A 12,639-nucleotide genomic window follows, 5' to 3' on the forward strand; every position below is an offset into this window, starting at 1 on the left:
TTGTTCTGCAAGAGAAGTCTACAAACAAACAAAAATGTAATTTGTATTACAGTGTTCTAGCCAGGATATTTTGTAACCGTCAATATTACGTCATCAAATATAATGACGTCAAACAATGACGTCATCAAATATTTAATGTTGACATATTTGGTAACAACATCATATTGTTACTTTACCTTTCCCTAGTTGTACTACGTAGAGTCTTATGCATGTATATTAGTTACTGCATGATTGGTAGACTATTCAATATAATAGCCACTCCGGACTTGTCAAATAAACCTCATTGAACATAACCTTGTTGAACATAACACAGATAGACATATAATACACTAGATTATTACAATGACAAGTTGACTTAATTAACATAAAACTGGGATTGTGAGCTGAGCTTTACAAGAATAAGTTGTGCATATAAGTTGGCTACTGTGACGTCAAACTTAAGAAATGAATAGTATTTAGTGAATAGTAAATGAAAACTAATATGCCTTCTGACTATTTATCCTTCTTTTCACCATAACTAGCTAATTCGCTACATTTCTAGTGGTATAATGTAATCATGTGTAAAATCCATACAAAAAGCTTCGAGAATTTGTAGCTGCAAGTGTGCTTTATGAGGGAGGATCACTATGTTTTTTATAACCATAATGATTTAGCAAATTGATACATCCAGTTGAGTGGTTATGCTCTAAAGAGATCTGCGAAGGTGTACCTACTAAACATGGGATTGAAGATAAACAGTAATTAGTAGAACAACTGCTGCAACAACAAAGAGGCCACGCCCAAAGATTTTAGATGTCATGAGATTGTTCTTTAGAAAAGTCGGGACCATCAAGACCAATAGAGGTAAATGGCTTTAAATCCACAATGAATCTTGAAGAAAGACATCCCACACTACGTGTGGTAGGCTCTCCATTTTTCCCCAACCGTCAATAAGTGCTGTTTTCCCCTCCCCAAACGTCCCTTCCTTGTTCGAGAACACTGTATTACACACAGCATGCCTGCTAGACAAACAAATAATAGTGATAGAAATATGTTAACTAAATAAAACCAACTTTCACTAACTTGGTAATCCCAGTCAAGAAAGGCTAGTTTGTTGCACGTATCTTTTTAATTCAAGGCAGCTAGGGGTAGGGCGTTTATTTTGAACTAGGGCTCCAACTGCGGCGTTTAAACAAGAGCGGCGTTTATTTGTTAAAGGCTCTCTGTCCGTGCTTTAGGAGTGTCACAACACTTACCATACTGGTATGCATTTCACCCTTTTGGTAAAACAGAGTCAGAGTAGTCTAAATAAACGTTTGCATCGAGTACTCTTGGAAGAAGTCACACAATTCTTCCTTCAAACTTTAAGCAATAGACAAATGCGGCATCTATTCAAGAGCAGCGTTTATTCGAGGGAGGCGTTTAATCGAAGAAATACGGTAATCAATAATAGATATCAAAACAAACGACAGATGAACAAGTTTCGATACTATTGTAAACGATAAACTTATATGCTATTATTGTGTGGGTGGAAGGGACTTGGTTGAGTACTGAAAGGTGCCTGGTACTCTGTCCATCCAACAAATGTCTATACAGTACGTACTTGATACATAGTATTCTGTACATTTGCTATACGCAATGCCACTGATCAAACGGATTAGCTTGTGCAATACTCGTCTTGCTGGCAGGCTTTCTTCCAAACCTCAATGAAGCTCAAACAGAAGCTCATACTAACTTAAGTAGTATTTGCTAGTACAAGAGTAAATTAGTGTACTCGATCATATCATCACTTCGGACTCCAGCACAGCTTGTAAAAACTTGCACAAAAATGTTGCCTCGGTATTTAATTTTGTTTTGATTTTACAAAAAATTTGTCTCATGAAATATTTATCGTTTAAAGTAACTCGCTGCAACCAGGTCTATCAATTTGTAATGCAAATGTTACTGTGATTGTATGAGTCATGATGTCCATACCTGCTAATTGTCTCTTTATCATTTTGCATCGAGTTCATCATTTCTGTACGATCAACCGCCTCTTCTGACAAACGTTTAGCTGTTGCTTGTAGTTGAATGATCTCAGCAGTCTGTTCATCAGTAAGTCTACACGATACACAAACACACACAAATACATATGCCCACACACTAAACATAATTGACACACATCGATGACCACCACCTTCGTAGTTGTTCACTCTCGTTGATCTAAACCATCAAGATCATAATTTCAAGTGACTATACAATGAGCAGTCATTGCACTGAGACTCACTCTGGCTTCTAATTGTATCGCCAAGTTAGATTTTTCAGTCGCTAGTTGGTCTGATTCGCTTTGAATAGCGTCTGGTACGTGTTCTTCAGATGCCGTAAATATGAAAGGAAGAGTGACTAGCAGTGATGAAGGATTAGTTCTGGTGGTGTTTTTACCATCACCGTGCTTCTGTTCTAGCTCTTTTACCAATGCTGTTTGCTGTTGCAAGTGAGTGACTAAAGCTCCTCTGTCATTAGCTAATGATGTGATCTGTTAGTACAAGGTGTTTCAGAGCTTTGTGTAAGCAGACATGCATGCATGTGCACAAGAGCGGTACACATGCACACATGCACAAGTGAACGTGCAAAAAGATACAGACACAGACGCACACACAGACACACAGACACAGACACAGACGCACACACAGACACAGACACAGACACAGACACAGACACACACACACACACACACACACACACACACACACACACACACACACACACACACACACAAACACACACACACACACACACACACACACACACACAGACAGACAGACAGACAGACAGACAGACACACAGACAGACAGACACAGACAGACAGACAGACAGACAGACACACACACACACACACACACACACACATACACACACACACACACACACACACACACACACACACACACACACACACACACACCTAAAAATCCTAAATGTCAGGAGCTGCCTCTCAGAGGTCACACCCCCAGCTGTTAAGCTGGGCCCTGTGTGCTACTCAGGGAACTCTGGGAATGCGCTAGCAAACTCCTGGAGCTGGGCCAGGCACTCGCAGGAGCACCGACTGTGAAGCCAACTGTGGTGTGAGCACACGAAGTCTCACCAGGACCCCAGTGGCTGATGTCACGTCACAGCCGATGGCCGCTTAGGACCCCAGTCAATGACCAGGTACTCATTTATACTCCTGAGTTGAGAGAAGCAAATGTGTGTTAGTTTCTTGCTTAAGGAAATTATGCCATAGCTCGCCATCACTGTGGCTTGAACTTGCAACCCTTCAAGGTCCCGGATGTGAACACTCCATAAGATGACTCTCTAACCAACTGAGCTATCACACAAACACACACACACACAAACACACAGACAGACAGACAGACAGACAGACACACACACACACACACACACACACACACACACACACACACACACACACACACACACGCACACACACACACGCACACACACAACAAGTAAATGTGCAGCCTTGTTCATAAAATTCATCATACGAATTCGGCAAAGGTTCTTCCAAAGGTTCTCTCAACCTATCCCTGTTTGCCACTAAGGCTGTGCTAAGAACTTCATGCTCCAAGACAACTCTGTAGACTAGAAGGCTGAATTCTGAGTGATACAACCCAGTGTCTGGCTGTTGCTCCTGCTCTAGTTTGTGTCTCAAAGCGACCATCTCTTGGCAACAAAGGCACTTCTTGACGATACTCATTGCATTGCAGTGTCGATCCACATGAATACAAGTCGGCGTTGGCTCTGATTTTATTCCTCTACATGTTCGGTCTCTAATGTACTATTATCTTCTCCACTTGGAGTTTCTAGCTTGTCTGAGTCTACCTCAGGATCGTCTAAGTTTGCCAATAAGTATGGCAATATCTGCTCAAATGAAGTACCTGCACTCCCGCAGAACATAATTTCAAAAACTGCAACTATGAGAACAGTGCTGAGTGGGGTGTTGACTAACTAGAAGAGCTCCAGGCTTACCGCATGTGTAGCGTACGTCTCATCCACATGACAAACTTCTCCAAAGTAGAGACTAAACGACTGAGAAATCGCACTCATTTTCTGTTCAAAACAGGTGTACCGCCAAGCAAAGAAACTGAGTGCTACCATAGCTAACTAAGTTTCACAAGTGTATGAGACAAATAATAGAAAAGAAACACATCACGATAAGTTTGGGGTCCCAGTTAATCAATAAATCACAACTTGCTACCATACGTCTCACAATCCTTACCTTGAAAAGTGCACAGGTATCGGTCTTCTCTGATAGCTAACCAGCAATTTAGTCTGGAAAAACATACGGGTACTAAACACGCCCACACAGGACATTTCAATGCTTATTTCTCCGTTATGGTAGAAGTTTGCAGTAAACGGTTGCTAGGGGTTTGTGTCATGACGTGGCAGCTTTCATCTGAGCGATTGATGATTTTGGTAAGAGTTCTCCTTTAGATTCTAGCCCTTCTATTTCGACCTTCTTATGACGTTTGCTTACGTGACAGTTACGTAGAATCACGTGCTTACCTTCTCCGCCTTCTAACTCCGCTGTAAGATAACGGTTACAGCTGTGCTCTTCGTGACAGTCAGAATCGTTCTGATCTATTTCCGATTACACATACGGGATAGTGAATCTAATTACATTACATGTCATCTATCTGTCTCTGGGTGACTTCAACTCAAAAGTGCAGTGTCAAGCAATGGTTGCTAATTACGTAGTGTAGTCCTCCAGTAGGCGTCGTGGTGGTCTTGAGATCCTCCCCAGCCTTGTTGTTTTGACTGCAGGTTGACTTGCAGGTGCAGTTGGGGACTTGGCAGATTTTGGAGGGCTTTCTGTATTCGGAGATCTGATCTCCGTGTCTGGCAGTACGTTTGTCTCTTCAGGTTGATTTGGTGGTTGTCCTTCTGACAGGCTGGTGTTTGTTTGTTGTCCCGTCGGAGTGTACTTAGCGAACATTGTGTTGTCATCCCACACTTCTGTTGTCCTGTTTATGTGTGTTCTAGTTCTTCTCACTGTCCGTCCATTTGCTAGTCTGAGGATGTAGGATTGGGGCTCTGTGTGGTGTCCAATGACTTTTGCTGGTACCCATTTTTTTCCTCTCATTGTCCTTACGCTTTCATCAGGAAGCAGAGGTGAGTTCGTTGTGTTTCCTGTGGCTCCATAGAACGCATATTGGGATTGGTGGGCGATTAGTTTTTGTCTGGTCTTGTCTGCATCCATGTTATGTGGAACCAGAGTCTCAGTATTTATTGTTAGTTGGGTTCGGAGGTGTCTCCCCTGTAGCAGGATGGCAGGAGTAGGCAGGTCTCCTCCTATTGGTGTGTTCCTAAGGACTCTTAGAGCGTCATTGATTGTACGGCCCTCCTCCAACATCTTGGCCATCATTTTCTTGACTGTTTGGACACCTCTTTCCGCTTGGCCATTGCTGGCTGGGTAGCCTGGACTGGATGTGGTGTGTTGAAATCCCAGCTTCCTGGAGAACTTGCGAAATTCTTCGTTGGCGTATTGTGGCCCGTTGTCCGAGAATATTGTTTCTGGTATTCCAAAATTGGCAAAATGCTTGTCTAGGATAGTTATCACATCAGCTGCTTTCGTTGACTGGAGGTGATCTATGGTCACCCATTTGCTGTAGTAATCGATGGTAAGTAGGTAATGTTCCCCTTGTAGTTCAAACAAGTCTGTTCCCACTTTCTGGTAGGGGTAGTGTGGAACATCATGAGGTTTAGTGTCTGGCTTTGGGTTCTGGCTTCGATTTTCTTGGCATTTGCTGCAACTCGCTACCATGTCATGTATTTCATTGGTGTAGCCCGGCCAGTACACTGACGTCTTGGCCCTTTCTATACACTTCACTATTCCATAGTGTCCCTCATGTATACTGTTCATCACCGTTTTGCGCATTGTCACAGGGACGACAGCTTGGCTTCCTTTGAGGACAATGCCGTCTTTCTCTGTTAGGTCGTGTCTCACATTCCAGTACGGTTTGATTGGACCCGGGACACTCCTCCTTGTAGGTGGCCATCCTGTGTGTATGTAAGTGATGAGTGCCTGCATTGTAGGGTCTTGTCTGGTCGCTTCCGTACATCTTTCACGTCCAAGTGGTGTGGGAATGATTTGCTCTGTGACGGAGTCGATTTGCTCTTCTGTTAGTTCATCATAGTCTGTATAGGGTGTTGTAGATGGCATTCTGCTCAGAGAATCGGCCAGGACCATTTCTTTCCCGGAATGGTGCTCTAGCGTGTAGTTGTATTTGAGACATCGTAGGCGCATTCTCTGAAGCCTAGGACTGACTTCAGCAAGGGGCTTTTTCAGTATTCCAAGTAGTGGCTTGTGGTCAGTCTCCACTATGACATCTTGTCCATACACATACTGATGGAATCTTGTTAGTCCAAACTGGATGGCAAGCATTTCCTTCTCTATTTGTGCATATTTCTGTTGTATGCTGGACATTGTTCTTGACGCGTATTCTACTGGGTGCCCCTCTTGAATAACAGCTGCTTCCAACCCATGTTGTGATGCGTCCACAGTTAGTCTCACTGGTAATGCTGGATCAAAAAGTCGTAGTACTGGGGCCTTTGTCACTAGATCTTTCACATGCTGTAGGGTGCGGTCGTGAACGGAGTCCCACACCCATGCAGTCTCCTGCTGTGTTAGCTGTCGCAGTGGGCTGGCTGTCTCAGCCAAAGTAGGACAAAATTTCGACAAATATGTAACCAGGCCCAGGAGTCTTGAAACATCTGTCTTGGACTGTGGCTTTGGGAATTGCTCAATGGCCTCGACTTTTTCTGGGTCAGGTTTTATCCCTTCTGATGTAAGCACATGTCCCAGATACTTTAATTCAGTCTTTCTGAACTGGCATTTGGATCGGTTGAGTCTAAGGTTCAGCTCCCTACACCTTTCGAGGACCATCTGAAGGCGTTTGTCGTGCTCCTCTACGCTACAGCCTGATACAAGGATGTCATCCACATAGGTGTGTACCCCAGGTATGTCTGCAAAGGATTCTGTCACTATTCTGTGAAACACTTCTGGGGCAGAGCTGATTCCGAAAGGTAGTCGGCAATACCGGTAGCGCCCAAAAGGAGTTGCCACTGTTGTCAAGTAGCTACTTTCCTTGTCTAGGGCAATCTGTAGAAAACCAGATGTAGCATCTAGGGTTGAGAAATATTGTGAGCCTGCCAACGTGCCGAATATCTCTTCGGGTGTTTTCAATTGATAGTGCTCCCTTTGTATAGCCTTGTTCAACGCTCCTGGATCAATGCATATCCTTAGTTTGTCTTTACCTGGCTTTGTTACAAGGACTATGGGACTGACCCAATTAGTAGCCTCTGTTACTTTGGCTATGATGCCTTGTTTCTCCATTTCATCCAGTTGTGACTTCAGTTCCTGCCTGTACCTAAATGGAACTCTTCTGGCTGGTTGGATGACTGGTTGTGCATTTGTCTTTAGTTTGATGCTGTACTCTCCTGGTAGTCGTCCCAGTCCTTTAAAGACATCTTTGAACTCTGATATAGCTGTGGGTGTGTCCCCTGTTGCATCCACTGCTAGGGTCTGTTGTATTAGTCCCAAGTCAGTGATGGAAGGCAATCCTATGAGCGTCTCCACGTTCTCTCGTACTATGATGAATTCCATCCTGCGGGTGACTCCTTGAAATGTTGCCTCCATGGTTGTTTTCCCACAGACATCTAATTTTGTTCCTCCGTATGCTGTTAGCTGAACTTCTGTTGGCGTGGGAGGGCTAGCACAGAGGACGCGGTAAGCAGTGAATGGCAGTATGTTGCACGTTGCACCTGTGTCGATTTTGGCTTTCAAACCTCTCCCTCCTATGTCCAGTATTATGTTCCAGACTTTAGCCTTTGTTTTACTGGTTTGTGTCGTGGTACCGGTGCAGTAAGCGAAATGGTCTCTCTCCTCGTTCTCTGGTGTGTCTGGTGTGGCTCGTTGTGGCGATATCGCATTGGCCGTCTCCTTTGTTGTTTGTCGTCGGGCTAGTCTGTCCTTTTCTGCCTTTTTGCATGCTTCCGCCGTGTGATTCATAATGCCGCAATATTTGCATTGTTTTCCCCATGCTGGGCAGTTTTTTGGTTTGTGGTTTGTCGCGCAGTAGTGGCAAGGGCGCTGCTTCATGGCTTTCACCATGTGTACCGCCGCCGCGTCGGTGACGCATTCTTTCAAGGCTGTGGCGGTTGATGTCATACTGGCAATGTAACGGGTTGTCGCTTCCATTGACCTGCACATGTCTACAGCTTTGGTTAGGGTTAGGTCAGATTCTGCCAACAGTTTCTCGCGGACGTTGTCTGCGGTGATATTGATTACAATCTGGTCCCGGATGATCTTCGTTTTCTCCTCTTGGTGATATCCGCAGGTTTCCACCAGGCGCAGCAAATCTGTGTAGAAGCTGTCGAAGGGCTCATTCGGTTGTTGTTTCCTCTGCAGGAACAGGAATCTTTCGTAGATTTCATTACTTTTAGGCTTGAAGTAGTTGTTGAACGCTCTAATGACGCAGTCCAGTTTGTCCTCGTCGCCGTCTGCGGCCCAAGTGAATGTTCGGTAGACGGAGATGGCTTCCCCTCCCATTGCCGTGAGTAGTATTGCGACTTTCGTTTTCTCGTCTTCTTTGTCCTTCTTTGTTGCTGTCATGTAGAATGTAAAATGGTCCCGCCACTGTGGCCATTCTTTGGCTGCTTCCAGTGTGGTTGTGAATGCTTGAGGCGGTTTCAGTCCTTCTGCCATGCTGTTGTCGGTTCTTTCCTCCTGACACCATGTAAGATAACGGTTACTGCTGTGCTCTTCGTGACAGTCAGAATCGTTCTGATCTATTTCCGATTACACATACGGGATAGTGAATCTAATTACATTACATGTCATCCGCCTCCGTTTAGTACCCGTCTCTACGTAGGCCGTTTTCCCGAAATGGAGCCTTGCTTTCGCTCAACAAACTATAGTTCAAATGAATCGCTAATAAATTTCCTTTCGAATGAGCCTACATTCAGCTGTGTACGTTGTAGCAATCTCCAGATATCGCATTTTCTAAGATGCCACACCCTGTGACATCATGGGCCTATTTTCGGCCACGTGACTTTGACGTTCAATATCCAGCTTGCGGCGCTTTGTTAGCCAATCAAAATATTTTTAGCAGTTAGACACACCCTTTGGGCGTGTCCTTGCATACGGGCAATAGTTTAGTGGCGCATGCGGCTTGGTAACAATTTTTCCCGACACATTGATCTGGGCGGTTTGGCCGCATAGCCGTGACTTTGGGGATTTCGCCAAGATTTTGAGTCAGAAACAACGCCTGTTGCTGTCATTGATGTGTTTTATTGTTTGTACTGACGACGCGACGGAGAAGAATGATGAAATTCCCGTTGGTGAAGACAGCGACGTCGCCACACTCTAAGTAGAGCATTTGGATGTCTAATCGCTTCGTTTCTTCGCCAGATCTTGTTCTTAAAGTGTTTCAGTAAGTGTTTTGCAAGTTCGGGCTCTAGCCGTTGGGTAGAATTTGAGTTATGCCCATAGTAACCAGTTGCTATGGATATGTACCCGTATGTTGTGTGTAACGTGGTATTTTACTGTCGTGCAAACCGTTTTTTAATGTTTTATATATTTGTTAGCTCTCTAAACGGCGATGCGACGCACCACAACGAAGGTCTTCCCGTTGGTGAAGACAGCAATGACTCAAATAGAGTAGCGTTGACTGGATGTCGAAATGACTTATCGAAACAAGTAACAATAGTTATAAAAATTATATCGTCCGAAAGCGCAGTTAATACGCTTATCAATGATATATGAATTGCAATTTTTACTGCTATGATATGGCTGCAATTGCAAATAATAGGTAAGCGACTACTGCTTTGCGCGCGCGCTAGACAATTAGATAATTAGATAATGAGACGGGCGCGACTTGTAGGCGGGATAACTACTGGCTGAAGGGCTAGGGCTTGTAGTTGTTCAGAGGCTGTCGTTTACCAGAACAGCCCACCTTTCTGTTTCCAGCAATTTGTCCTGGAGTCCATCTATTACAAACACGTTAAATGCAAAAAATTAACAAAATTTGTACTTCGGCAGCCAACTAATATTTTGCCTGTCGTATTGAATTCGGTCAACTCGTCGTGAGTGAATGGCTAAATACGTAGAAAATTAATTATAGAAATATTTGTAATTATTTATTTTGAAATGTCGACATCTTTGGCAGCTACATATCTTGTAAAACGATCCCGTTGTGTAAACTGCTGGGAGTTCCTTGAGTTGGGACATTCATGTAGTACAAACGCATTGCTTAACTAAAGAGAATTTCTATAAAAAAAATCCCAATACACGCTCACTGGGTTGGAGGGTGCACGTGCACTAGCCTCGTCCCCAGACTCTCTCGCGCTAGTCTTGTCCGGTGCCCGTATGACAATTCCAGGCGCGAGAGAGTCTGGGATCATCCCGCCTACTTCCTGCCATATCTCCTTTCTAAATGCTCACTAAGTGTTACCCCCAACGTCATCAAGTGTCCCGTAACTTCAAAATCAGATTAGCGTTAGTCTAATCCAATAAACGTATCACAGTGGATGCTATGACCATTGTTTGGTGTTTGTGGCATATCCAGCACTTGCATACAACTGAAGCATGTTGAAAAGGTAAGTCTATGGAGTGTTGGTGACGGGTGTCGTGTAGGCTTGTAGTCTGAGATCTACAAGTGGCGGAGTGATGACCTTCTACGTTGTTCACACGCGGCCAGTACCGTTTGCGCGCAGACTAGACTGTAGCAAAAAGCGCGCAATGGCAAGGGAAGGGGTTGATCTTGACATGAAACTACCGTCTGGAGGGTCAACTTGAAGCTTCCAGGGCTATTCTTTCGCGAAAAGATGTATTTGTTTTCATGCTTCAAGACTTCTCGAAGGGTAGACGGTAGTTTCATGTCAAGATCAACCCCTTCCCTTGCCATTGCGCGCTTTTTGCTACAGTCTAGTCTGCGCGCAAACGGTACTGGCCGCGTGTGAACAACGTAGAAGGTCATCACTCCGCCACTTGTAGACCTCAGACTACAAGCCTACACGACACCCGTCACCAACACTCCATAATCTTACCTTTTCAACATGCTTCAGTTGTATGCAAGTGCTGGATATGCCACAAACACCAAACAATGGTCATAGCATCCACTGTGATACGTTTATTGGATTAGACTAACGCTAATCTGATTTTGAAGTTACGGGACACTTGATGACGTTCGGGGTGACAGTTGATGACGTTGGGGGTGACACTTAGTGAGCATTTAGAAAGGAGATATGGCAGGAAGTAGGCGGGATGATCCCAGACTCTCTCGCGCCTGGAATTGTCATACGGGCACCGGACAAGACTAGCGCGAGAGAGTCTGGGGACGAGGCTACACGTGCACTGGTTGGATTATGCATGCCGTATCAAGTCACGTGATTGCTGTATCGAACGTGACGACCCACGCGAACGTAGGCTAGAGGCCAACGTCGGACAGCTCGCTGCTCACAGCGCTACAGTAAGCACCGCTACGTATAGAATTGTTTATCGTTTATCGTTTATCTGTCAGTTGGCAAACGTCTGTCTATCTAGAGACGTGTGGGACGTGATTTCTGCTAGATGCCGCACGCCAATCTCGGGTAAGTCAGTTAACTGCATGAAGTCTTTCGATCTCGTCTTCTGTCTGTCTTTTCAAAACGTATGTCATGTCGAATACAGAGGAAAAGCAACGATTAAAAACAAGAACGCTCACTCCTAGCGAGGTCAACCATGCATCTAAACCTCGCACTTGTTTTCTGCTAGGCCTAGGGTAAATGTGTTTAGCTAAATGTTGTGGGACCGTCCGCCACAGCATGCGCAGTTGCGCTAGAGATTTAGAGATGTTCTAAAAAAGCGGTAGCTCTACGTCTTGTTTAGATGCGTGTGTGTGTAGCTATTTATAGAATATGCTAAAAGAGGGAATTTCCGAGTATCAACATTTTGATATTTGGGGCGGAGCTTCTAGAACATATGAACACCTTTCGCCGATCTCGCTGTACACAAAGTCCACGTTTTCCGGTCTACTTCTGGACCGTAGATCATCTTGCCGTTGACTAGGCTTTGTAAGTAAGTTTACTACCTACCATTTCGTGCTTCTCGTGAGAGACTTTACCTGCGTAGAGACGTGTAGGAAGCCATTTCTTGAGTACTTGAGTACTGTTAGCACTAGCCGCCAGCCTACAAGTCCGAGCAACAGTTATGTCTAAAGTAACACAACACGCACGTACTAGCTATTCCATAACTGTAATGTCTAGATCAGAAAGCAGAGGCTGTTCTACCTCATTCGCAGGTGCAGTTGATCAAGACATGTATGTATACAGTCTAGTGATCATACAGAAGTGAAGATGTTGATTGTCGAAAATGTCACCGAGGCTGAAGCTGATGGTTTACGTCGAATAATTGAACAGCAAGCAAATGAAATTGTGGAACTTGAAACAAGACTAGAGTTCTCGAATAAGACCTTGCATCTGCAAAGTCCGAGTTGCAAGGAATCGCTGTTAAATGATAAAATCAAGTGTTACACAGCTTTGGTGTCAAGAAATGTGCTTGATACAGTGTGGAGTTGGAATTTGCTATTACTCTATAGAGCAAACAAAGAACCAGGTCAAGGTACATCAACTGCTGTAATT

General features: G+C 44.4%; 1 protein-coding gene and 1 long non-coding RNA gene across 2 annotated transcripts; both read right to left on the minus strand.

The window, feature by feature from the left end:
* Positions 1–1,953: 1,953 nt before the first annotated feature.
* Positions 1,954–4,428, minus strand: LOC134191635 (uncharacterized). The gene is made up of 5 exons (XR_009971820.1): positions 4,238–4,428; positions 2,401–2,494; positions 2,246–2,328; positions 2,156–2,181; positions 1,954–2,079 (listed from the first exon to the last, which is right to left on the minus strand). It is a non-coding gene; the product is annotated as an uncharacterized LOC134191635 (long non-coding RNA).
* Positions 4,429–4,587: 159 nt separating this feature from the next.
* Positions 4,588–6,483, minus strand: LOC134191090 (uncharacterized protein K02A2.6-like). The gene has a single exon (XM_062659654.1). The coding sequence runs from the start codon at positions 6,443–6,445 to the stop codon at positions 4,709–4,711; it is 1,737 nt and encodes a 578-aa protein (XP_062515638.1). The 5' UTR covers positions 6,446–6,483; the 3' UTR covers positions 4,588–4,708.
* Positions 6,484–12,639: the final 6,156 nt, after the last annotated feature.

Source organism: Corticium candelabrum, chromosome 15, assembly GCF_963422355.1.
Source record: "Corticium candelabrum chromosome 15, ooCorCand1.1, whole genome shotgun sequence".
NCBI classification, from domain to species: domain Eukaryota; kingdom Metazoa; phylum Porifera; class Homoscleromorpha; order Homosclerophorida; family Plakinidae; genus Corticium; species Corticium candelabrum.